The sequence below is a fragment of the Cottoperca gobio genome, chromosome 8 (genome assembly GCF_900634415.1).
Source record: "Cottoperca gobio chromosome 8, fCotGob3.1, whole genome shotgun sequence".
Taxonomy (NCBI): Eukaryota; Metazoa; Chordata; class Actinopteri; order Perciformes; family Bovichtidae; genus Cottoperca; species Cottoperca gobio.
Window position 1 is genome coordinate 21,790,613 of NC_041362.1, and position 25,672 is coordinate 21,816,284.

Consider the following 25,672-nt stretch of genomic DNA (forward strand, 5'->3'; position numbering starts at 1 on the left):
TATAATAAGGTCTTTGCTTGTTTCTGTGAATTCTACCGCTGTAATGTTGTAATGAACTTATTCATCACAGCAATAGAACACAGTACATAGCAACACAAACACTAAAACATGTTGACAACTAGATATTGTAAAGAACTTGGCTAATTTAAGTTCAGCAGGTCAGACGCCATCACTAAATCCACAAATATGTTTTTAGCGGTCACAGGATGTCTTGTTTTGAGCACTGTGCCATTGTTAAGAGTCTGGATTAGTAAAGATCAACAGATCATATGTTTCATACCCTGGAAACTGTCATTTACATTTAAAAAGATAGGATACAGGGAATCAATCCGATACATCCACCGTATCTTTTTGGGAATGTACCACTTAGGCCATGTGGTCAATTTTGTATAATTTATTTTAATGTAATAACAATAACTTATATCACCAGGGAACAAACTTTTAAACACAAAAGGAAGAGCCACTAGATGGCAGAGGGGTACATTATAACAAAAACTTTAGTTTCTCAAAAAGCCACCAGATCATGAACATTAGTTTTTCGGTCTGTGACGGTATGTTTTATAACTGTTACACAACTGCTTGACTCGGAAAGTGCAGCTGCAGGCACCCGGTAAGCTACGCTGTGATGTCCTTTAGCTGCAGGCTTCGGCAGGCTTCGGCAGGCTGCGATGTGTTGTTGTTGTTGTTTTTGCTTGGGAAGCGCGCAAGTAAGCAAGGATGGAGAGAAAAGAATACTTGTAGAATCGCTGATCCTACTTTTGAGTCTGATGAGCTAATTTCAAATAGATTTAGAATCAAAATCGAGACACAGGCCATCAATACTTAATGCACCTAATGTAGTCATTGGTAAGTACCTTTGAGTTTGTGCAGCAGTTGCCTCTGGAACAGGGTGTGTCTGAGGGCCTGAAGGAAAGGCTGGACGTCCTGTTGCTTACAGGAGCTCAAAGCCTCACTGCACAAAGGAATCACACAGTCCTGCAAAGACACAAACACATAGGGTGGAATTGCTGAGAAAGCAACGCACTACATTTATTTGCCAGCAGCTCCGTCATTCAACAATGTTATTATCTTTAGCAAAGCGCGGTGGATGTTTGATTTGTGCTCTATTTTAATCTCTTCATACTTTACATTTTCTAGTGTCCAAACTAGTAAACACTTTAGGAAAACAAAAGCAGACAATTCAGATATTCCTTGTGTAAATTTATATTCCATTTAGTCAAAAGTGTGGGTGCACATACTTCTTGTCCAGTGAGTGTGTTCTCCAGGGTGGCGGTGCAGTGCAGCTGCAGGGTGGGCAGGGTGGGCAGGGCATCAGACAGAGTGAGAGTGGACAGGCGAAGAGGACCCAAGCAGATCCGTCCAGTCTGTTTCAGGCAACGCACCAACGTACTGCAACATCACATCACATGATTTACTAAGAGTGGAGCTGAACTAAAAGTAAAAGAAAAGCTCACATAAATAACTACAAAAACTATCTCCTTGGTTTCAGTGGGGATCGAGGGTATCGGTACCTAGAAGGTCAAAAATAACCCAGTATCAAGAAGCATAGAAACTTCTCCAGTCAAACAATGCCAGCTTTTGATCCTTTTTGTACGCAGATCTAGAAGAAAATAAATCGCAGCCGGTCGTGGTGTATTTCACAGAGTTGGCAGTTCAGTGGCCAAGGTGCCAGCAAAACATTCAGTAGTATGGCTGTACTACTCGGCTGTGGCGCCTGATCAAAAACAAATGCATAAAATGCATGTAACTCATATTCCCAGTTTTTCCTGGGAATATGAGTTACATGACTTATCAAGCATGGAGAAAACTTGAAGATGGACAGCTGCATCGTGCTTGCAAGGCCTTCTTTGACACCTCAAGAGGACACGCCGCAGCTGTTCATTACTTGGATTTCATTGAAAGGAAATATGCTTATGATTTAGAAGGCAGGTCTGTGTGCTACACAATCTGTTATGGATTCCCAGCTAACTTCACCCTACGTAGGGTCCCTTTTGTACAGTTATTTATTAAATATTTTAATAATTTCAACACTTTCAAAATGTATTTGTGTAAAAATAATTTGGATGGGGAGGAGGCATTTTACACAACTGAATGCTTTAATTTCACACAAATGTTTAATGTCGATTAAACTACTGTTTACTGTTTTGGTATCAATATCACTTTAATACTCGCATTGTGAGGTTGTTTTTAACGATGCTCAGCCCTAGGAATGAGCATGGACATTTTAAACATACTTTGAACCAGAGGAACCAGTAAGACCTGAACAGTGTTTTTAGACCACTTGTTGCAGAACTGACACTTTTCATGTTTACAACCAAGAGCAATACTACGACTGCCTTCCAGGAGAGACGATAGACGGACAACCTTTCACTCCGCCTTCGAGTGTGGCCATTCAGAACAATGATAAACACTTACATAAATACAAACCGTGGTGGGGTAGGACAGCACGTCAATGACGTCATACAAACTAGTTGTGTTCAATCATAACCACACCCCCGAGGGTAACCTGGATCCTGAGCCCTTCAGGACCGGATACTGGTTTCTGTTTTACACCTTAAGAACTATGACAGGACATCAGATACACATTTGCAAGTATCCATGTGAATACTCACTCTGGATTGGCTGTGGTCCTCTGGTCCTGCTGTTGAAGGGCTTTCGTCATGGCGCTTACAGAGCTGCGAAGGAGCTGCACCTCGATGGCTCTCTGCAGCTCAGTTGGATCTGGACTTATGGAAGGCAGAAGCCTCTTCAGATCTGACAAACACACAAACACACATGGGAATGTTTGACTTGTTTGACTTTAGAACATTTGATTGCACAATCTTACACTGAGTACCAGTTTATTTGATTGATTGTATTTAGTTAGATTTGTGTCCTATAATGCCCTCACTCACCAAGCTTGTCCTTGTTGCTGGAGAGCGAACTGCAGTCTTCTCCGGGCAACAACTCCAGCTGAGCTCCACACTCTGCCAGATCTCCCTCCTCAAAGCAGCTCAGAGCCTGGATGTAGTTGAAATCTGTCCTCAGGTTGATGCTGACTGGGTTGGTGGAGTTCTGTTTGAGGGCGTGGACGGTGGCCTGCCACTCCTTAACAGAGGCCCAATCGCAGAGTGCCACGTAACACTGACACGCTTTGTTGGCCAGGAAGTTGATCACCTCAGGAGAGCACTCACCGGACTTTAGCAGCACCGTCTTCCTGCTGTCCCCTTTACAGAGGAAACCCCCCCAAAAACACTTTGAGAAGCAGTCCAATGATCTCCAATGCTGCAGCATTACAGCATCCACAGTCGTATTTAACAGCACGACACCAAAGCACATTCTAAATAAAAACTAATTAAAGAACATTCTTTTGCCATGTCAACCATCAACCAACTAATGACGCAGATGTTCTCCACAGATACATTTTACACCAACACAAGCCTGTTATCTACGAGTTGATCTCCAATTCTAATTTTTGGGTCATTCATTTCAATTTAGACACAATGACTGAAGTGCAAACGTTATTACATGGTAGTTAAACTGCATTTAATGTGGATATTTGCTGGTTACCGTTGCTGGTGTGTTTGGGGCTGCTAGTGTTGCTGGAGAGCTTGAGCAGACAGCATTCAGAGCTTTTGATGCTGCAGTCCATCCCTGTAACCGCAGACAGCTGATCTTGATACTCCAGAGCTGCCTTCTCAAACCTAAACAAACACACACACACACACACACACACACACTTACTATTAAGTAGAGGACAACCAAAGAGCTGAACCAAAGACAAGGATCTGAAGGGTTTAGTTGAGCATATATTTTTTTAGCTCTGAGGATGTATGGTTAAGGCGGTGTTGCTCACCGTCCCTCAGCCTGCAGGGCGACTGACGACAGCCAGCCCAGCCCCCGCCCGGTGGTGATGAGGCTCCAGGCTGCCAGGCCCTGGATGGCCTCAGGACAACGCAGCTCACAAAGAGCCTCCACCAGCAACGTCAGAGGAACCTCCATCTCCGGACCCTGATAAACAAACCAAAAGATGCCGTTCATCTAACCAGTTCATACCACATACCTGTATATTATACGTGCACACAGAGGCTTCAGAGGCTCAAGCCCGTGTCCTTTGTGGAGCCTCTGCTCTACACCAAAATGTCTGCACACAACATTTGATGGTATGTAAGTGTGTGTTGCTCACCTGAAAGTATAATAGAGTGTTTCTACTGACCTGGGTATTGCTGTTTTTAATCTCTGTAAGCAGGTCGAAGCCGTGGCGGATGGTTACTGCTGGTTGGCCGGACAGAAGACCGACTCTCATGAGTGCCAGGCGGATCCTCGTCAGCCAGTCTTGGCATGTCTGCCGGTTGGTGTAGAAGAACGTCCTGATACCCTGAGACACAGAAGGAGGGATTCATCAGATTTATAAACCGGCCAATAAATATGACTAAACTTACTGGTATGAACTCATTTATTGATAACTGCTGTTTAAACTGTGCTCCCTGGTCTCAGCACTCCTTCTGGATGGTCTCATTTTAAACTCTTGAACCAGCAGTGGACTGTGGAGAGTAAATTGCACACCTTTGGTGGGGCAGTGAGAGCGTTGGCGCAGCCCTCATAGGCGTTGTACATGAGCTTCTCCAGGTTCTCCACATACTGAAGCAGCAGAGCGAGGCGGAGCTGATTGGAATGGTGACCATCCCCGTCACCTCCAGCACCAGCCCACGCTCCAACATCCTGCTCTGGGTTCAGACTGTGGGCAGCCAGGCTGCGGATCATACCTACACACAGACACAGAATGGAAGGCTGCAGTGCACTGTGAACCACAACGTCCCCGGTTCATGTCCAACAGGGGACCTTTGGTGCATCTCGTCTCTCTATACTACCGTAATTTCCGGACTATAAGCCGCGACTTTTTCCCCATTTTGCGACCCTGCGGCTTATATAACAGTGCGGCTTATCTATGGATTTTTACAGCTAACGGCCACTAGGGGAATTCCTAAATCTATGGATTTTACAGGTTACAGTCCACCGGATGCAGGGAAAGAGCGCGCAAAAGTAGCGAGTGGTACGAGAGACAGACGGACATTACGAGAGCGAGGCAGTGTGTGAGACACCCTCATTATGGAAATATATATATTTATTTCGAGGAGTCTTATTTTGTTAAATATGCTTTTATGTTGATACTCCTGAAACCGGATACTCCTGAAACCGGCACTTTCTGGGGGTTCGCGCCACTTTTTCGGGAGACGGAAAGAAGGATACGCTGAAGAGAGGGGTGCATGTCCAAAAACCCCGACTGTGGAGTTACCGTATGATGATGACTTCCATGTGTTTCTTCTGTTTCAACGGTAATTTATGGACAAATTAAGGAAAACACCAACGGTCAGAGACAATAAATGCTGATTGAACAGGCAGAAGTTCTCCATCGTTATTTCCTGGTTCTACACAACACAACGCAGAGTCGATCGTGGTGTCAGCTACAGACCGGCTACATACACATCAGTCAATTTAGCGTCTGCGGCTTATAGCCCAGTGCGGCTTATATATGTACAAATTAGTCAATTTAGCGTCTGCGGCTTATAGTCAGGTGCGGTTTATAGTCCGAAAATTACGGTATATAAAATATTCAAAATATACTTTTTTTTCAGATTTTATTTTCATTAAAAAGTGGCTAATGGCTATTGACCACAACACATGCCTTGTTGGATGTACTCAGAGCAATGGACTCTGCCACGTTATAGTAGCAAAAAAAAAAAAAAAAATAGATTACCTTCAATGGTCTGGAAAGTGTCCTGAGCTCGGCCCAGCGGTGTTCGTAATTTGGAAAGTACAGTGAACTGTGCGGCCTCCCACACTGCCCACTGCCACAGCACCGCCTCAGTTTTCAACAGCACCCGTGGCACTACACCTGTCCTGCTGCTGTCTCCACCTCCTCGGCCATCCCGCTTCTCCAGCCGCTGGCAGCTGTAGTACAGACGCTCAAGCCACGGATCCTTGCTGTGGATACAGGAATGTGAAGCTCAGCATTAATGACATACTGCTATAGTACACGCACGTCACATCATTTATCTGCAGAGGAACCTGCTGGAATCCATGACTGAGGCATTCAGAAACAGAAATATAAATCAGCATTAACAAAATAAGTAGAGAAGTAGTAAAAAAAACTACATCCTGCCATAGTTACACATTTCTCGTTTTGGGGAAAAAACTATTATGTTGTACTTAAAAACATCACTTCCACAACATCACATATGTTTTCTCTCTTTCCACATCAATGTGGAAAGAGAGAAAACATACTTATGTTTTAATCTTCTAACAATTAATATTACACATTGGACAATGGAAGGACCCCACTCTTATTTTTCTGAGTATCATTTGGCAGGCTGCTATACAAAGGCCCTGGGACAGTAAGAGAAACGCTCCGGTAACACAGGTTGTCTGAAATGTCTGCAGTTGATGCTCCGTCACTGTCACGTACCCTCCACGGTGCAGGACTCCATACAGGATGAAGCTGATGAGGTCGCTGAAATCCTGGGGGTGGAAGGTGCTGCTTGGTGCTCGGCTCATGTTGTGGCGGATGGCCAGTGAGATCTCCCTCATCTCAGGGTGGCTGTGGTTACTGTGGACACACACACAAACACACGATTAAACAGGCATACACCAAACTGTGTGGACAAATTCAATGACATCTGTAATGTGTTAACCTCTTACAGGGTGGGGGAATTTACCCGAAAATACCTGCAAACGTCATACCCAAAGTAAATTGAAAGCTGCTCTTCAACCATTTGCACCAGCTGCATGATTTTGGTCTCATTCAAAAGATAACTCTCTTATTGTCCTTGCAAAACAGTGAAGAATCACTCCAAGTGCTTCTGGCACTGAGTAATAGTGGTCTGAATATACTAAATTTGAAGAAAATAAACTGAATGTTGTTGTTGAAAAAGATGCCTGGAGATGGGTATAGGTGGTAGGTAAGAGCTGGAAACCACATTAGGAACATAGCATCAAGTGTTATCAAGCGCAAGTTCAAATTTCAGAACTAAAACACAACATATTAGACAGGTTTTTCTAAGAGTAACACAAAACCAATTTGGAGATATTATAATATATATTAATAAAATATTATTTGTTTTGCTGACAAATAACTATTATATACCCATATTCCCTGTCAGTAGTAATGACACAGAGTAAGTGAAGTATAAGTTTTTTTATGAACTTCAATATAATAAATACAATTTTGAAAAAAATAAAAAACATTTGTAAAAAATAAACCAATGAAGTAGCTCATCAAATTTCTCAGCGTTTCATTGGCTACACGATACGCCAGTCATCGGGACAATCGGTTGCTATTGGCTCAGTCTGTAAACAAAAGAAGAGGGGCTGGCACTTCCTTATTAAGATGACACTGATTGGCTATTGATGGCTGTAGATAACGCATGGAAGCTCCGATTGGCTCAAATGAGGTGTCAATGGAACGCTTAGAGTCCGCTCTAGATTTGGGAAGCAGGCGCAGCGGGAGTAACGTTTTTACAGAGTACAAACTAAATATCTCACACATCGATCAGCTGATTTCAAAGATTGCAACAGCTGTTTATGGGCTTTTATGGACGTGATGATGTTGGCGATCAATATCTTTTTAGCGGAAACGATCTTTTGGACCTTTGGCAATGATACAGGAGCGTTTTTTGGATTATTACTGATTACAGGATTATTATGAGGATTCGTAGGTGAGTTGGCTCAAAGTTATGATTTGGATTATTTTGTTTAATTGCTATTTTGAGGCGCTGATTGTACCTGCTGTTGTGATTGTGATCTCAAAATCTAAATAGATGAGATCCAGCATGGTGGACTGTACACAACACATGGCAAAATAAAACTCCTGCTGGACACGGTAAGAGGTTAAACCATTGTGATAATATTAATATTCAGAGAGATTAGACTTTCCTCAGAACATGCCTTCCTTCAGTTTGAACTTTCTATTTATTTGATTAGATTATTACATAGCATATCATTTATACAAGATGTCAAACAGACTTGGTATGTGGAGACATAAGTCTTACCTTAAAGCTACATCGAGCGGGATTGTCCTGAGCAGCTTGCCATAGGCCTGCCTCACCCGCACTGCTGAGTGGACCAACTGGACTCTGGACACATCCACACACCTGATGCAAAGTTCAGAGCAGTGAGAAAACGTGCCGACTTTAGAAATCTAATTCAAATTAAACCCTGCCTGAAAGCAATTTTAACTTGAGTTTAAGCATGATGTCACCTCTGCAGCAGCTCGGTGGACAGAGATGAAGAGAGGACCTGTAAACTGTGGCAGGTCTGAAGGCAGATACTTTGATCTTCATTAAGACCTACGCAGAGAAAACAAGTAGGGAAACACATTGCACAACATCAAATGACTATTACACAGCCTGCCGGCCTGTGGAAATCACAAGGTGAAAACATATTGGGCTCACCGTTAGCCAGCAGGCCCCTGCAGAACTTGTTGAAGGAGGGCAGGGAGAAGAGCGGGCTGTAGGTGTCCGACTTCTTCATCAGCACAGAGATTTCCTGAGCCCAGGTCAGCAGCAGCCTCCTGACAAAGCAACACAAAGCTATTATAGCTTTGTGTCCAGTAATGTTTGGGTCTTGCTGAAATGTAGTTTTAACTTCTGCCAATGTTATAGCATAGCTATCCGACACACAAACATCAGTGGCTTCTCGTGAACTTGTTGACTAGCTAACTATGTGTATTGGCTCAAATTAATACATCTAAAATGTGCTAAAGACATGTGAACCGAAGTGAATGTATGCCGTTGACCGTGTCGTATTAAATGTTTAATATAAGTTCATAGGCTTGTTTTGTTTCTTGGTTGGACACTTTTACAGACAAGAAATGCAATAGAGCAAATGGCACCTAAAACACTTTTCCTGAGCATTGTGATTCTCATTTTATCACGAGTCGTGCTGCTCTACCATGTGTGCATGTGCTGACATTATTGTTGGAAAGCCCAGCAGCATTCAGCTGTTGTGCATTGATAAAACTATGCAAGTAGAGATTATTTAACTGTTAAAAGACATGTCCTGAAAGTCCATTGTTGAGATGTGGTCAAGTTTTAGACGTGGTGTAAATTGGTGTGATGAAGAACCTGGCCTCGGGGTAGAGGTGCTCCTTCGCCAGCAGACCTCCCAGAAGATTGAGCAGCGTGCTGAAATGTTTCTTTGTTGCTGTGGTCACGGTGCTGATGACGGCGCCATCGAACAGAGAGGGAGAAGATGACAGGCTGGATGAGATGAAATGATCATGCCTAAAGAAACAAACAGAAGAGACACGATTAGGAAAAGCAACCACAGAGCAGTACCAGCAGCTTCAACATGTTGCTGGTATTCAGTGCATTTATCTTGACAAAGCGTCCTCAGGGAATACATATAAAAACATGCAAGAGGAACACATTTCTGAAGCCACCACAAATAGCCTCGCTATCCTCAAACAGATTGCAACAGATCACAGATTACACGGCTCCTTATTAATCAACTCATTATGATAAAGTGCTGACTCACTGGCCGCCAGCATGGATTGTATTAAACACCACTACGAGCATGGGTTTCTACACATGAAGCTGCAATGGACAGCAAAGTTGCAGGTGTGTGTATTACCTGGTGCAGTGAGAGTACAGGGTGTAGAGCACAGCATACTGGATGGCAGGGTAGTAGACGGCTAACTCCGAGTGGACCAGCATCAGATTGTGACTGAGCAGAGTGAAGACCGTAGGAGACAACGCCCACATCTAAAACATATGAAACACATTTCAACATGAACACGCATGGCCACATGAAACTGTTCTTCATCTTCTGATGCTGCTCTTGACCAGGACAATGACACGACAATGTGTGAAGGTGAAAGGTCAATTTCACTTTCATCTGGAAATGCTTTGATTGACTTCAGTGAAGCATGGAAACTGTTAGCAGAGACTCTATTCTGCAGAGTGACAATATGATCAGGTCCAGCGTGGCTTTAGTAGACCTGCGTCATACGCACATCTCCTGTGCGACCAGTGTCACGGGCACAGGTTGTCATTCATGATTGGTTGCCAGGGGCGGTAGAGTACAGATATGAAGATATGGCTTGAGAGCGGTGTGCTACAGAGGAATGCACAGAGAAGCTTTTTGAGAATGTGATGGATAATGTACGATGACCCCATCAAGTATAAGTGCTATTTAGTGATCATCAGCATAGAGAGACAGTGACCCACCCCAATGAGGGAGTTCTTGGTGTTGCCGATGGTGGTTAGGGTGCTGAGGTTGAAGATGAGGATGAACTGCGCCTTCTCCAGGGGAAGGGTGAGAGAGGCAAAAGCAGGGTGCTGGATGCTGGGGCCACCGAGGGCCGGGGCACTCCCACTGGCTTCCATGGTCACCGACAGGCTGGACAGGGCACATGCCATCTCACCCAGGACCATTTTATAAGCTGCCTCCAGTGTTGGAATGTTCTTCAGGCTTAGCAGTGCCTTGTACACACTATGAACTGCTGACATCACCTGTGACACACACACAAACACACACTTCCTTTAAGAGTTGTACGATATTGGAAAAAACTGACATTGTATCATTTTGTTTTCCCTGTAATATATAAAAACAAATGGTAATTTTCACTCTAAATTTTGTACATTTTAAAGTCAAATGCATCCATCCGGTACACTTGCACTCATATTTATTGGTTGTATATATATATATATATATAAACGACTAACAAATGAATGTAGAACAGCCTGGATGTAGGAGTACATTCATTCATTCATTCATTCATTCATTTATATATATATATATATATATATATATATATATATATATATATATATATATATATATATATATATATATATATATATATATATATATATATATATATATATATATATATATATATATATATATATATATATATATATATATATATATATATATATATATATATATATATATATATATATATATATATATATATATATATATATATATATATAGTTTTTACTGGCCAGCACAGAGCAAAGAACCCATCACCTTTGAGGTATAAGGCGGGGCATTATAGGCCAACCTCAGTGGCTGCTGGTGGAGGAGACCTGGACGCAGGTTGTATGAACAATTAAACCTGATGCACACAAAAAAGAAAAAAAAGAAGACGTCTCTCCTTGGACCCAGCCTGCTGCAAGAGGCAGAACCAGGTTACCACCAGGCTTATATTGTCTGATCTGCAGCTGAGACTCTCCCACCTCTCCACCAGCAGCCGGCGCTGTAACCCCCCCCCCCCCCGCCACACTGTCCGCGCTATGTTCTCCTGGTTGAATGGGAGCAAGTCCCTGAAGCCTTCCAGAAGACTGGAGCTCGTAATATCAGTAGATGTATGCTGTGCTATGGTTCTTCCCCTATGATGTATGGCTGGAATGTTTGTGTACACAAAATATTTTGGCGACATGGTGCATTAGCTATATAGAAAACATGAACCAAACCTTACATGGTAACAAATGAACCTATAGCTCACCTTGTCATACTCTCACAAAGTTTTTTGACAAAGCACAACACACTTGCACACCTCTTTCTCACGATGGAAGCGCAGCTTCAGCAGATGGGAGTCAGGTGCCAACAATTTCTCAACGAAGGACGCAGGCAGCTTTATGTTGATCTGGTCTATAATCTGAAAGCAAACACAGAGGCAAAATGACATCAAGAAAATGTTACAGAAACAGAAAACTGCCCCAGTTTGGTAGAAGGCAAATAATACTTAATCCACAATAGTAAACAAGAACAAACTTCTACAGCTGTATAATAACTTGGTCCACCTTGCTTAGAGTGTGGAACCAAAGTGTCAGCAGATTAGTTTGGGCTGCTGCACTGCCAAGATGAACAATGTGGTTTAGATCAAAGTGAAACAAACTGCAGGTGTAATCAAACTGTAGTAGCAGCGTTACCAGAGTGACGAGGTTGAGCACTGCCAGATTGTAGTCAGGGCCGCAAGTCCGACAGCAGTCCAGCTGGTCCAGTCCGTAGGCTAGGACAGCGTCCATAAGCAGACCACAGGGCTCCACACTGGTCAGCAACACACCCACACACTCATTCCCTGCGGTGAGAACAGGCTCAGAGAACTGAACCTGCTTCGCGGTCGACACACAGGACAGAACCCGGTTCAGAACCTGAGGAGATACAGAGAAAAATTATTATTCTGATACCATAAAAGCTCCAGTTTGGCATTTACAGTCACCGATAAGAGTACTTAACTGTATTACGACATGTTTCCAACATCAAAGTATCAGTGACGTAAATTTAATTCATTTAATTATTTATTTATCTCGTGTAATCAGCGTTTTCACATGTGATCAATTTGCTGCAGCAAATGTTAGAAATAAACAAATGTGTCCTTGCTAAACTTAAAAGTTAATTAACTTCTGTAGGTTTTGGAAGCCACACTATATTTATATTAGCTCTGTTAACCAATAGGAAAGCTATTGCTTGGGAGTGAACATTCACCAATACTTCATATTAAAGCTTACAAATGCACAAATATTAGGAAAATGCATATATATTTATTTTAAAGTTTATTTTCTAATACAACACCAATGTTTAGAATGCCTTCACCATTTGGGTTTCGAGTGGCTCATCAGACAATATTCTATTAGGATAATGTAACTTGTATTGTAGTCCCACTAAAGGGATCTCTCGTTCAGCTTAAATAAATGTGAGTATTGTATGAAGATATGAATAACCATGTCTTCCCTCCATACCTCCACAATAACATAGTTTCATACTGCTTGACTGACTGGATCTACTTTTTAGAGCAACTTTTAGAATAAGATGTGGCTCTTACATCGTTGACGTAGACCTCAGTGATGGGCGGTCCTCTGAAGGGGCTGAATCTCTCTCCGATGCTGCGGACCACCGTACTGAAAACCCTCAGCAGAGCTGCCAGCTTGGGCAGTGACACTGAGGGAGGGGGGATGTCTTCGTCCAGCGCCTCGCCTGACATCACATGGTTCAGATCCTGAACACAGCGCAGACTCAGTCAAAACCCTCATCAGTTGTATGAGGCATCAGAATATCTTTGTATTACAGTATTTACAGCAGCAAGAACAACACATATTTCCTTGCTTCTTCTCAATTCAATAGTATAGAAAACATTGATGTTTAATTGATCATTAATATACCCAATTATTCAATTTGTTGCCCTAGCCTGTGATATAATAAACATTTCCAAACACCTGTAAAAATTTCTGCAACACTAGATGAGCCTAACTGGCATTAAAGCACGACTGTAGAGACGCTGTATGTGGAATTCTTTAACTTCACCTCTGCATATGCCTCCATATCCTCCAAGAACTGTCCCAGCAGGGTGGTGGAGAAGGTCAGGTCTGCCACCCAGAACTGCTCCAGACTCTGTAGCCAGCCTAAACACACACAGGGAGAACAAGGTGGCATATAGCAAAGCAGTGGACTGCCCTAATGCTTGTACGGCTGTGTCGGTCACCCGTGCTCTGGCAGCACTTACGACCTAACACACAGTCACTATTTGTTAGTGTAAAACAAGAGAACATATACCCAACTGACCTGAAACTTGCTGGGTGAGTGCCTGCTTCTGCGTGTGGTCAATGTGCCACCCCACCAAGATGTCCACTGTGTCCTGTGGGAAAACAGCACATACCTTAGTTGACCCTGTGTGCCTCAAACATATTCAACACTAAATCACTGGTGAAACACTCACCCTGAAGTTGGTGCTGAAGACATGCGGGTAGCAGCGAGCCACCTGAAGAATACACTTCACACTGTGACAAAGCAGCTCCGGCGTGTCCACGTTCTCCAGGATGGACTGCATGTTGCTCATCACCAGCTGAAACACACCAAGAGCTCAGTCCAGAATACGCTTTGTAGTAAACTACCGTAGTACCACAATCTACATGCTCCGTCTTCATAAAGCTGCCTCCGTGTGTGGTTACCTGCATGACGTGAGAGAAGGCCTTCCTCTCTCCAGCAGCCTCCAGAGCGCGCTGCGCTGCCACAAGGTACAACAGCTTCACCTCATCACGACTGTTGGAAGTGAACTTGAGAAAGAGCCACTTGAAGACCCGCTCAGCCTCGTAGCTCAGCACTGTGCAGAGGAGACCCAGACAGGCTGCCGCGTCCTGACGCAACTCCCACAGCAGCTTACTGCTGCACACGTCAACAACACCGGGGAGGAGACTGCAGGTTAGAGGCCGCATGGCATATGCTACTAGCAGAGTCATCATTGTTGCAGTTACAGGAGTCATGTTGTGCCTCTGAGGCAGAGCTGCACTTATTGAGCCTGGTGTGCAGAACATTTAGTCACAGCTGAGCATTTACCGCTTTCACTCACTGGAATAACTACATTAGGTTGTTGATATTTAATAGTAATTACATTGAGATGGTTATGCTTAATTTAAGTACTACACACTGCTATGAAGCAAAACTCGAAAAGTAATCAACAGGACAGAACTTCCACTAAATTCATTTGTAATGCAGCTTCTTCATTGAGCAAAACCTCAACATTATTATCAATACCACAAAATGATCTTTGTAAAAGCATGTACGTGTTTCCTAACAGGTTTGAAATGTTCACTCTGCTGCCCACTCTGGCCCGGCCCCAGTTGTGACAAGCAGATTCTTCCATGTGAAGATTGTTTTGTAAGACTCCCTGACATGTTTTCCAACAACAACTCCTTCTTCTTCCTGTGCGTTCAGAACGTGTTTCTCGTACCTCTCATTCAAAATGTCATTCAAGGTGCTGAGGATGGTGTCCAGCTGTTTGACCAGGGTCTATGCAGGAGAAAACAGACTTGTGTCAGCACTTTGATTTGTTTCAACACATGTCACATCAAATTAAACTAAACTATGGAGCTTGACTTACAGCCGATTAAGATTTGGTGTGTCCACATCCATACTGAGTGAACATTGCAGGACAATGATCATTTAAAAAAGGAAAATTCCATTATATTTTTATCCTGATTCTTCAACCAACTTTGCACTTGCCCACACCATTGTAGAGATTTAGGTAAAAGAGTGCTCACGCAAAACTATACATTTATATATTGGCAATGGCATGTAACCAATGAGTGATGTTTTACTGCAGACAACGTAGATAAATATAATATAAAGTGAAGTGTATTGTGATGGCCAGTCTGAGGCAGCTGCTCACTGTTGACTGACACTCCTGAACACTTGCAAATATTGAAAATGAAGAGCTTGGGAGAATAGTGGATAACAGTTTTCACTTGGTCTTATTTCTATAATGAAGTGGGACTGACCACTTTGCTTTCGCTGTGGCTGATGAATTCCTTCAGCTGCTTGAGGGTGGCCAGCCTGCGGTCGCGATCATCCTCCCTGGAGACCCGGCGCAGGAGGTTGGCCAGCCGAGACTCCTCCGAGTGAGGCATCCCTCTGTCTGCAACAGTAGCACAGCATGTGAGTAACACTCTCCCTCCACTAATTCTCTGTTCCATCGCATGCTGCCATGTGCAGGTTCAAAAGGCTAATCATCACACTCCTTGACATCAGGGAATAGGCTTAGCTATGAACTAAAAAGATCAACCACAAATGAACTGCAGTTGTCAGAGCTCCTTTCTGAATAGATAGTAGTGTGGCTTTGAATCCAAACTTGGATTTATTAAAAAAAAAAAAGTAACTTCTTGTGTCTGCACTCCCTAGGTGTCAGCTTGTATTTACCGTTCATTATGTCAGACTGGCATACATTGGTTTGTTACATTGATAGAGGAATGCAGCCGAAACGGTCAAAACGACTAACAAATGAATGTAGAACAGCCTGGATGTAGGAGTACATTCATTCATTCATACATACATACACACACACACACACACACACACATAAATATATATATATATAAATAATATATATATTTAATATAAATAATATATATATTTAATATAAATAAATAATATATATATTTAATATAAATAAATAATATATATATATATATATATATATATATATTTAAAAGAGCTTACCCTGCGATTTCCTCATGTCCTTTGAAGCTAAAGCACGGTTTCCATGCTGAAAAGGAGTCAAATCTGTTGTCACGTCATTGGGCCTCAACTCTTGCCCCACCGACTTCCAACCAAATGTAGTATCACAGATACCCTGACCAGCTTCATATCCATCTAAAAGGAAACCAGGGATCAAACCAATGTATTAGATAAAAAGCCAAGACAGACATAAGACACAACAAAGTAAACAGGAGAAACTTTTGTTACAGGGAAGCTTGAAATGTTCAATAAAAGTTACAAACTACATGAAAAGTTTTGTTTTTAACATGTTCAACCTCTGCATCTAGTGATGGATATTCAAGTCAAGTTCTTCGCTTTTAAGTGTCTATAAACAAAAGTCATGACCACAATCATACTAACATTTCTGTTACACTTCTAACAGCTCAAATCTGAATCACATACCACCCGATGCACCTAAAGGCTGCAGCAGCACATTGGCTATCACTCAATTATTATTTCTTAGTTTAATAAAACAGGAAACACTGAATGAGACAAATTGAGTATCTCGCATGTCAGATCAGTCCATACATTTGTTTTTGCAGTGCAACCACAATGGTAATCTCATCACATAAATATTTTTGATTTTAAGAATGGATAACCAAAGCACGCTACACACACCAGATGAGCTGCACAATTGTGTTAATAAAAAATGAAATTGATGACAATTTATTAGTGGATTCACTGTGAGAGGTAAGAAGGTCAAGCAGATGTAAATAAGCTACATTAGAGCTCTGATTTCTGCCCAACCTTAGCTCTAATCGACATTTCCATTTGCTGTTCTTAAAGTGATTTAAGGGCAACAGTACAGGGTTAAAATGACCATGTGTAATTCCCTCTAAGGCCTTTCTTTGAAGAAAATAAAAGCAAAGTTTGTTTAAAGGGCAACTACACCCTGACATTCTGCTAGAGTTCTCACTCCCTGCACATTTATAAAAAAAGAGGATTAAGGAGCAACGACAGTAGGACGCGTGGTGACCAGGTCAAGGGACACTGACTGACCTGCGCTGTGTAGCATGGACCGCAACATAGAGCCGTTAGTAGATCCTTTAGTAGCAATAAGCTACGTTAATATGTGTACAGTGCAGACACACTGTAATGAGACTTATGATCCTGAAATCAGAGAAAACATAACATGCTTAGGAAGGAATTCAGTTTGAGGGCCTCACCCTCATCCTGGTGTGTATCTGCAGGAGGAGCATAGGTATCGCTGGGCACTGCTGGCTGGTCAGGGCAGCTAGAGGGCAACACGTCATACAACACTGCTGAACCAAGCTCTCTGGACTTCACTCCGTCCTGGCTCGATGACACACTGTCAACTCTGAATGCATGGATAGACACACATGAAAAACACAAATCCTATAACTGAAGTAACTGCATGGTTTCACGTCGGATCATCAGCTCATCGATTATAATAAGGATTTACTCCACAACTGAAAGGGGGTAGGAATCTGAGAATCTCACAATTCACTGTTGATTTTTTATTCTTTATGATTTAATTCAGAAATCAATTCAATAGTTAGTCCAAGCAATAAAGCAAAGAAACACGTAGTGGTGGATTATGCAGCTTTTAAACTTCCTGTTACAGTCTTCTGCCTGAATGTGACAAATCAACTGAAAGTCCACTTTACTGAGCTGCACCACTCGCAGGAGGTGTCGCTTTATCTAGGAGTCAGAGCGCTCTGAAATGCTCTTACTAACATGTTCTCTACAGCAGTGGAAAACACTCTTTCAGCTGCAACACGACCACCAGGAACACACATTGTTGATCAGAACACAGCTTTTAAAATGAAGACAGAGTTATGTTCTTCACCCAATCATAGCGGTCTGGAAGTCTTTACAGTGCAGTACAGTATTGAACTGGTCGGCTGGCTTGTTTGTTAGTGCCACTCCACAAAGTCTCTGGGTGATGGTGTATGAAGTCTGCAGTGCGACCAAAATGTGGATGCAATTTATATAAAGCAGTGTTTCCCCGACCATTACATTACCACTCTTTCTGATTAAAAAAATGTGCTTGAATCGCATTTGGGAAGAAATTAAACAGAATCTCAGAGAATTCAAACTTAATTGTTTTCCATAAGGCCCTACAACTACCTACACAATGTGCTTGCACATTACTCCTCATTTACTTCTGTGTTGACTGTTTCAGATGTGGTTGTTCAAAACCTGTCTGATCACTCATGATGCTTGCAACGTTTTAATTGTGAACTCAAACTGAACGCAGCAGACGCCCCATCCTCAGTTGTTAAGTAAAGTTAATAAAACTGATGAAAGATAAACACAACTACAAAAGAAAGAGCCTGATTGTAAATAAATATATGTGTGATGCTGGCTGTAAAATAAGTAGTACAACAGCAGCAATAACTTTCCTGGTTGGACCTCTTGCATTCAACAAGACACTGGCAGTTAAGACAATTCAACTATGTCAAAATGAATGCATTGCTGTGCACATGGATTGGTGTGGTGGTGAAGAGTGAATGTAGGGAAACCTATAAAATGGCAGATTTTTGTTTTCTAACTTTCAAATTTAGTCAATTGTAAACAGCCTTGGACAAGGTTCAACAGTTCAGAGTTCACATGTCTATATTTAGAACTGGATACACCCCTGTGCAGTATGACAGGGGAAGTTGACCAATTATACCAAATTATAAAAAAGGCACCATATGGCAAAGTATAGCCATGTAAGTTAATAATGTTCCTCTGAAAAATAGCCTACACACTCCATCTAACAGTTATCTATAAAGATATCTCTGTTACTTTGCTTAATGTATAGGGTCACTAAACTCTTGAAAAGAAAATATCGACAGTGAATGCTGGCCACACAAAGTTACCTACTCTGCATTATAAGCTATTTGCATGGAAGTGGTATTGTAATTTTAGCATTCATGTGTTACTTTAATTATACATCAAATAATGTGTGTATGTATATGACGTTTTTCTTCTTATGCATTCAAGATTTCTGTACCATGAAAATATATTTCATAATTGCTGGTGCAGAAAATGTAGGATCATGGGACTGATGCCACTGCTATTATGTTCCTATGTGAGCAGCCTGACTGATGTACACGTTGTTGCTGCTTAGTAAATAGGTCACCAAATTCTTTGGTTTGACATTTCTGGTTTTAATATTCCTGCTAGGTTTGGACGGTGTGGGGGACCTGTGTGTATTGATCCCACTATTACCTCAACCCATTGTGTCTAATTAAGTGTTCAAAGAACTGAAAGTAAACTCAATGCATGTGGGGTACAGTAGCTGATTCCACCAAGTAGAGAGCCAAAATGAAAAAGGTCAACACAGACTCCACATGAGGCCTGAAAGATATTTGATGAACCAACTGCACTTATTTTTGTATTGTGTTAAACTGTGGCCCTGTAAGGTTTAGGCCCTTGCAAAAAAATAAGCTATGGAGACCGTGTCCCCAATGTTATTTGTGATCATTTATGACACTTTGGTTACACCAGAGATGCGTTTAGGAATGTGTGCACTGCACACTCAAAACATCTAAAGAGAAAAAAAGATATTAATTAACAAGACTCGTGAACAATTTCTGTTGTGCATTAGAGTAACATGTGCAATTCATTTTATATATATATATATATATATATATCCGGAAGTTCTTTAGGAAGTTGATAACGTTGAATAAGAGTGGCGTCTTCCCCCGGCTAACTGGTTATCGTTAGCCAGCGCGAACAGTATCGTGGTAATGCTAACTAGCTAAACTAATACAGCTCATTAAGAATGTGTATCACCTTGTGGTTAATTCAAAATCACTCACTTGATTTATCATGGCGGCACAAGGGACGTCATTAGAGTTTTTGCCAACATGTCTAGTATCGCTTGCTGTCAATTAACGTTAACTGAGTTAGCAGCAAGCTGGCTACATTTAGCTAATCAATGCTCTCTAAACAAAATGAGCTAACGTTAGCGCGGGGCTCAACAATCAACAGCATTTTGGCTTAACGTTAGTGTATATTGCGCGACAAGATTGCAGTTTAGAAGTGTGATCATCTAATGTTATAGTCAAGATACATACAATATTTCCCTCCTATATGACCACAACTTAATAGAGCAACACAGCATAGGCCCAAAGAGTCCCCGATGTATTTTAACTAGCTTCCTCCGGAGTAGAGCACCAACCTGGGCTGCCAGTCATTCCAGTGTGGCTGCAGTTTGTGGGCGCCGCTGAGCCGAGACCCCGAGGCTTTACGGCTCATTACCTTTTAGAGAGCTGCATGACCCGCTGGCCGCGGTAACCGTGTCGTTCCTCAGGGATACTTTTCTCTATTATGTTTAGTCAAGTCTCACAAATCGGTTAGCAACTCGTCGTTATGGCTAGCTTATGGTAGTGTTTCTTCTTCGTTAAGGTTTTACGGCAGTTGGCATTCTTAACGTTGCATTACTGCCATCTTCTGGAGTTAACGCTAGTTCGCCTCCAGCCTCCAGTGTTTTTTTCTTAACGTTTCCCCATCAGCACTATTCTCATAGAGAAGCTAAAATAAACTCTTCCGCTTTGTTTACTTTCACCAGAAGCCTGTTAGCCCTAATCTTTTCATTTCTTCCATCATGCCCTTTCTCTCTGATGTATATTTCCTTCAACTAACAAGCACATGCTCCAGTTTCTGGTACCTGACAATGTTCACAAAGACTGGTTGGATGCTTCTCTATAATGTTGCCTAAAGTTTGCAGTTTATATTAATGTGTCCATACTTAATCTAGTCATTACCTCGTCTTTTCCACTTTCCCCTATTTCTCACATATCCATTCCATTGAATGTAAATGTTATCCCTGTATCTCTTGATCCCAGTGCTTTTGCCACTTTATATTGTTCTTCTTCAATACAAACCCCCCACACTGTCTGCTCTACTGTTGGCTACTTTCTACACCGGCCTCTTCTAGCCTTATTCCGTATTTTTATGATTTGTATGTATCATTTTTTGTCTATCTTCTGTATTTTCAGCATGTTACTAGGATATGCTGTTCTGCCTCGTTTTCATTATACTGGACACAATTACCTGTTGGATCATTTCCCATAATAAAAAAGTGTAGTTAAGGTTGCTGTGTCCAGTTCTCAGACTGCTTATTATTTATTTTTATTTTCTATATGTCCCCTTACTTCATTCAGTGTAGATGTCTTCCTTTTGTTGCACTATCCAATAGTGTTGCATGCCACTGTTGATTTAGTCTCCCCTCTGCAAAACCTGCTCTGTTTATCGATCCTGGGATTAATCTGCAAATAGTCCTCACATTTACGGTCCCTATTATTATAGTATTCACTAATTAAATAAGTGATTTTATTACTGTTCTTAATACGGTAGTGTTTTGTTAACCTTTTTTGATTTTGAGGGAGCAACATATTCTCTTCAACTTTATAACGGCATCACGTTTTGGCTGGCGACGTTAGATAACCTTTCTTTACTTTCTTACATAGGGCTTACACGAAAAACACAGTGAGAAAACAGCCCCATCCCACTTCTTTGTGTTTAATGGTAAACATTAATACATGAAGTTTTGAAAATAAATGAGTGGTGGCCGATGGTTTTAGGGTTCTGGAGGAACAAAATATAGTACATCATCTGCGTTTTATTTTGTGAATTCCTTTAATAAGTAAGTTAACACATGTTTCACTGTCCACTGTGGTTGGAAGTTTCAAACCTCTTTCACCTCTGGGTGTGGGCGGAACTGAATGTGCATTTTGTTAGAGTAACAACCAATTCCCATACTGCAGCAAGGTCAGCAGTATCAAAGCTCCCACAAAACCTTGAAAAACATCATTAGACATTAGTATGTGTAGGAAGCGTTTCAAAATAAAGTGTTATTAGATCTATAAACTTGAATTTTTAAATATATATTATTATCAACACTGTCCGGCAGTGGCTCAGTCAGTAGGGGCTTGGACTGTGAGCTGTAGGTTTGCTGGTTCAAGTCACTGACCTGACCTAAAGAAATGGAGTGTGACTGCTACTTGGAGAGGTCCCAGTTCACCTCCTGCCCTGCCGTGGTGCCCTTGAGCAAGGCACCGGACATCCCCCTTCCCCCCTCACTCCCATTGCTCCCTGGGCGCTGTACATTAGCTGCCCACTGCATCTAGTACTAGACTCCTGGTACTAGGATGGGTTAAAAGCAGAGAACACATTTCACTGTGTGTGCTGTGTGCTCTGCATGTGTGACCATTAAAAAGAGGGGTTCATCCCTCCGATTCTATCTATATATTTATTGAAGTTGTGAAGCATTTATTTGTAAAAATGTTTCACCTTTGTTCAAATTGGTTGGTTTTTGTTTGTTGATTGGTCAACGTATTTGTGAACATCATAAATGACTCACAGCTTGTAAATATTTTCATTATTGAGACTTCTCTCCACACAGCAAAAACACACAATTACAAGTTAGTCAACACCCGTGTATGGGGGTGTTTTCATTATTGCACCCCCGAGGGGGCCACTTGGGAGCAGCAGAGACAAGTTATAAACAAACACAGTTGCTTATTTACACGTTCAGCAGCTCCAACATCTGCTTCATCAGCCAGCCCCATTCCTTTTCATTTCACAGGATGTAACAAACCATTCTGTGGATAGTATGAGCCCTTGTTTCTTTATCTATGTCTTCTTTCAGGTCCCTTTGCAAATATTAACTTTAAATTCTCACACTTATGTTGAGTCTTATGTTTGAGTCATCACTCATTTTGTAACATTTTGATGCATTTTGCATAGAATAGGGTAGTGCAAAATAGTCTGAAAGAAAGTATTTACCTGTTGAACCAGTTGAGGGACATTTACAAAGCTGCATGTATCTCTAAATATCATTTGGCCCCAGGTGGTAGTCATATTTCATCTTGCCAGGAGTACTTTTGCTGAACATGGGTTATTTTAATGAACCTATGACCATACAGTTTATGAGTGGACAAGAATGAGTTTTTATCTGATGCATGTGTTTTATGTGTGACTGATGACACACAGCTATATATAAAAACCGACCCGATGCCACATGCAGCACCACTGTCGACATCTTCATCATCATCATCATCATCATCATCATCATCATCATCATCATCGTCATCATCATCAACAACAACATCATTAAACACCTGCCTTGAGGAGATAAAGGCTTGGATGAAAGAACATTTCCTTCAACTAAATAGTTCAAACAATTACTGCCATTTAGCTCTACAGTTAAGTGTTTAGCTAACTTAACAATTTCAAAGGCCATATTATAAATGATTCAATATTTGGAAGATTTAGTCTCCTGTTTTATACAGGAGTACAATCATGTTGCATATACATACAGTATGTGGTATCTTCCCTTCACATATAAAATCCTTGAGGATTGTCTTGTACCTTTGAAACACATACTCCAAAACATTAATCGGTAACATCATCAACACATGATTGAATTTAGTTATAATTGACATCTGTATTGTATTAATTTCCCCCCACAGTCTAAGCTTTAACATCCTCCACTTATCTAAATTCTGTAGTATTCTTGCCGAATCCATAATCTCTCCTAATGTTAGTGTTAGTATTAAGCCTAAATATAAAAATGTTGGTAAGTGCTTCTGCTTCTGACTTATGCCAGTTTACCTTGGACCCTGAAATAAGAGGACAACCTATTTTAGGAAGTGGTGATATCAATAAGTATGGGTTTTATAAAAGCAAGAAAATATTGTCTGCAAATAAAAATAATTAGTTTATGTTAATGCTAATGCTAAAGACAATAATAGAGGAGATAATGGGCTCCCTTTGGTAAATCTAGATAGCTGGAAAAAAATTCATCATATTGAATATTTTTTGACAATCATATCTTCGCTGCCATGCATGTACTGTAGCCTTAACTTATTTCTTTCTGCCCTTAGTTTTCCTCTGCAGCAAACCCCCGCTCGGCTGGACTGTGGTGAGGTGATTTACATTAGTGGTTAAACATTTCACTCAGGCGTAGACATAACACAATCTAGTCATAGTTTGATTTTTAATCAAATGAGTTGGAGTGAAGCCACAGCAACGTCTATTACAGCAGAGGGAAAAGGATTTAGGATGCATTTTAACCTGCTGCCACCAGAGGGAATCCAACTACAGCTGTGGGGAGCGCTTCCACCTTCTGTGGGATGAATCAATGAACCAATGCAGGGCCATTTCTGCACATTTCTGGACATTTTGGTGCCATACACGTCTCATCCTTCGACGCCATTGAGGCCTGAATATTTCATTATAATATTCAATGACAATTATAATTATTTATATTGACTTTATCATTGTAATGTAACTTCCTTCTGCTTCTCTCAACTTCTGATCTGTGTTGTCATCAACATCATCACCTTTTTAATAATGTATACAATTATAAGAACACCACATTGTGTTATGAAGAGAGATTGTCAAGTGTTATATATGATGAGTTCAAAGCTTGTTGAGGAATCAGCTCCCGGGGTAATGAAGGAATGGGGACCAGGTGCCCTTAAATTGTGTCATTTTGCCCTGCAAGTACTGCGACTCTTTCCAGAGTGGAGTATTAATACATTGAGCCAATGAGTGATGAATAGTTTAGTTCTATCTTTCAAGTTAAGTAATATGATCTTCCTAGTCACAGGTTTTTACGGTTTAGGCTGTGAAGTGCTGAGAGGTCATCTTGGAGTGAGGCCAAAGATATATATATATATGTACCGGTATACAGTATATATTCCCCTCTCCGCCCATGCTGGAAAGACAAAAGGCCCCTTATGTATTTGGATCATGGGATTGAGACAGATTGGGGTGAAAGCTGAAGGCAACAGGATCATACTACTGTTTGCTGTTAGGGTGGTGTTGATGGTCGGACATTTGGATCAGTTGGGATGTTAAATAGTATTGTCAATAAATGGAATGGTTTTTGGAGCGTACATTTCAATTAGAGGCCTTTTACCTTTCCAGTAGAAATGATTAACTGTGAAGTTTAGAGAGGGGAGCCAGCTCTGAGGGGGGTTAACAGGAGTCATGTCAAAGAACTAGTTTATCTTTGGAAGCATGTTTATTATTACTGTGCAGATACGGCTTAGTGATAATGGCGTTTATTCCATTTTTTAAAGAACTCTTTAATAGTCTTTAACAGCAGACTGAAGTTTAGTTTAAGTGTTTCATTCAGATTTGATGACCCTTGGTAATTTATGGATTGAGATGTACATTTAAAGATTTGAATTGCTCCACATATCTGGAACAAACGGCCAGAAAACTGCATCTCTGCTGCAACTCTTGGTTCTTTTAATTCAAGGCTGAAGACTTGCTCAGAGACTGCTTTTATTAAATCAAATAAGTATTCATTGCTTACATGGCATTGTAACTTTTATTCTTTTTTTTTTACCTGAGTTAATGTTCTAATCTCTTGGCGTTTTTAATTGTATTTAAATATTGTTTTTTAAAATGTGTTCCTTTTCAACTGTGTCTATGTACAGCTCTTTGAATTGCCTTGTTGCTGAAATGTGCTAGTAAATAAACTTGCTTTGCCGAACCCCCAGCCTCAGCATCACATTGGAGATTGGTTAGAGACAGAATATAGGACTTGGCCCAGGTGATGGAAGAGCTGGACACCTTACTAAAGCTGTTCATTCAGAATGTGGACTGGCTGACGAGATCTTGAAGGTGAAATGAAGTATAACAGGATATCATCAGCATATAAAGTGATTTTATGTGGAAGGTA

At 41.3% G+C, this 25,672-nt stretch overlaps 1 protein-coding gene across 1 annotated transcript in view; it reads right to left on the reverse strand.

Annotated features, from left to right (window-relative positions):
• The window catches only part of smg1 (SMG1 nonsense mediated mRNA decay associated PI3K related kinase), a 39,992-nt gene extending 19,763 nt beyond the window's left edge, over positions 1 to 20,229 (reverse strand). Inside the window, exons 1-28 of the mRNA XM_029437195.1 lie at positions 20,153 to 20,229; positions 17,184 to 17,335; positions 15,979 to 16,131; positions 15,261 to 15,397; positions 14,714 to 14,772; positions 13,935 to 14,148; positions 13,703 to 13,828; positions 13,549 to 13,621; positions 13,291 to 13,388; positions 12,812 to 12,985; positions 11,919 to 12,140; positions 11,543 to 11,644; positions 10,206 to 10,490; positions 9,610 to 9,740; positions 9,102 to 9,260; positions 8,430 to 8,548; positions 8,237 to 8,324; positions 8,028 to 8,129; positions 6,446 to 6,586; positions 5,738 to 5,964; positions 4,546 to 4,745; positions 4,196 to 4,357; positions 3,836 to 3,990; positions 3,550 to 3,683; positions 2,895 to 3,206; positions 2,613 to 2,754; positions 1,239 to 1,389; positions 855 to 975 (exon numbers count right to left, since the gene is read on the reverse strand). Coding sequence (XP_029293055.1) covers positions 855 to 975; positions 1,239 to 1,389; positions 2,613 to 2,754; positions 2,895 to 3,206; positions 3,550 to 3,683; positions 3,836 to 3,990; positions 4,196 to 4,357; positions 4,546 to 4,745; positions 5,738 to 5,964; positions 6,446 to 6,586; positions 8,028 to 8,129; positions 8,237 to 8,324; positions 8,430 to 8,548; positions 9,102 to 9,260; positions 9,610 to 9,740; positions 10,206 to 10,490; positions 11,543 to 11,644; positions 11,919 to 12,140; positions 12,812 to 12,985; positions 13,291 to 13,388; positions 13,549 to 13,621; positions 13,703 to 13,828; positions 13,935 to 14,148; positions 14,714 to 14,772; positions 15,261 to 15,397; positions 15,979 to 16,131; positions 17,184 to 17,335; positions 20,153 to 20,229 — 4,216 coding nt within the window. The remainder of the gene's footprint in view (positions 1 to 854; positions 976 to 1,238; positions 1,390 to 2,612; positions 2,755 to 2,894; positions 3,207 to 3,549; positions 3,684 to 3,835; positions 3,991 to 4,195; positions 4,358 to 4,545; positions 4,746 to 5,737; positions 5,965 to 6,445; positions 6,587 to 8,027; positions 8,130 to 8,236; positions 8,325 to 8,429; positions 8,549 to 9,101; positions 9,261 to 9,609; positions 9,741 to 10,205; positions 10,491 to 11,542; positions 11,645 to 11,918; positions 12,141 to 12,811; positions 12,986 to 13,290; positions 13,389 to 13,548; positions 13,622 to 13,702; positions 13,829 to 13,934; positions 14,149 to 14,713; positions 14,773 to 15,260; positions 15,398 to 15,978; positions 16,132 to 17,183; positions 17,336 to 20,152) is intronic.
• Between the last annotated feature and the right edge of the window lie 5,443 nt (positions 20,230 to 25,672).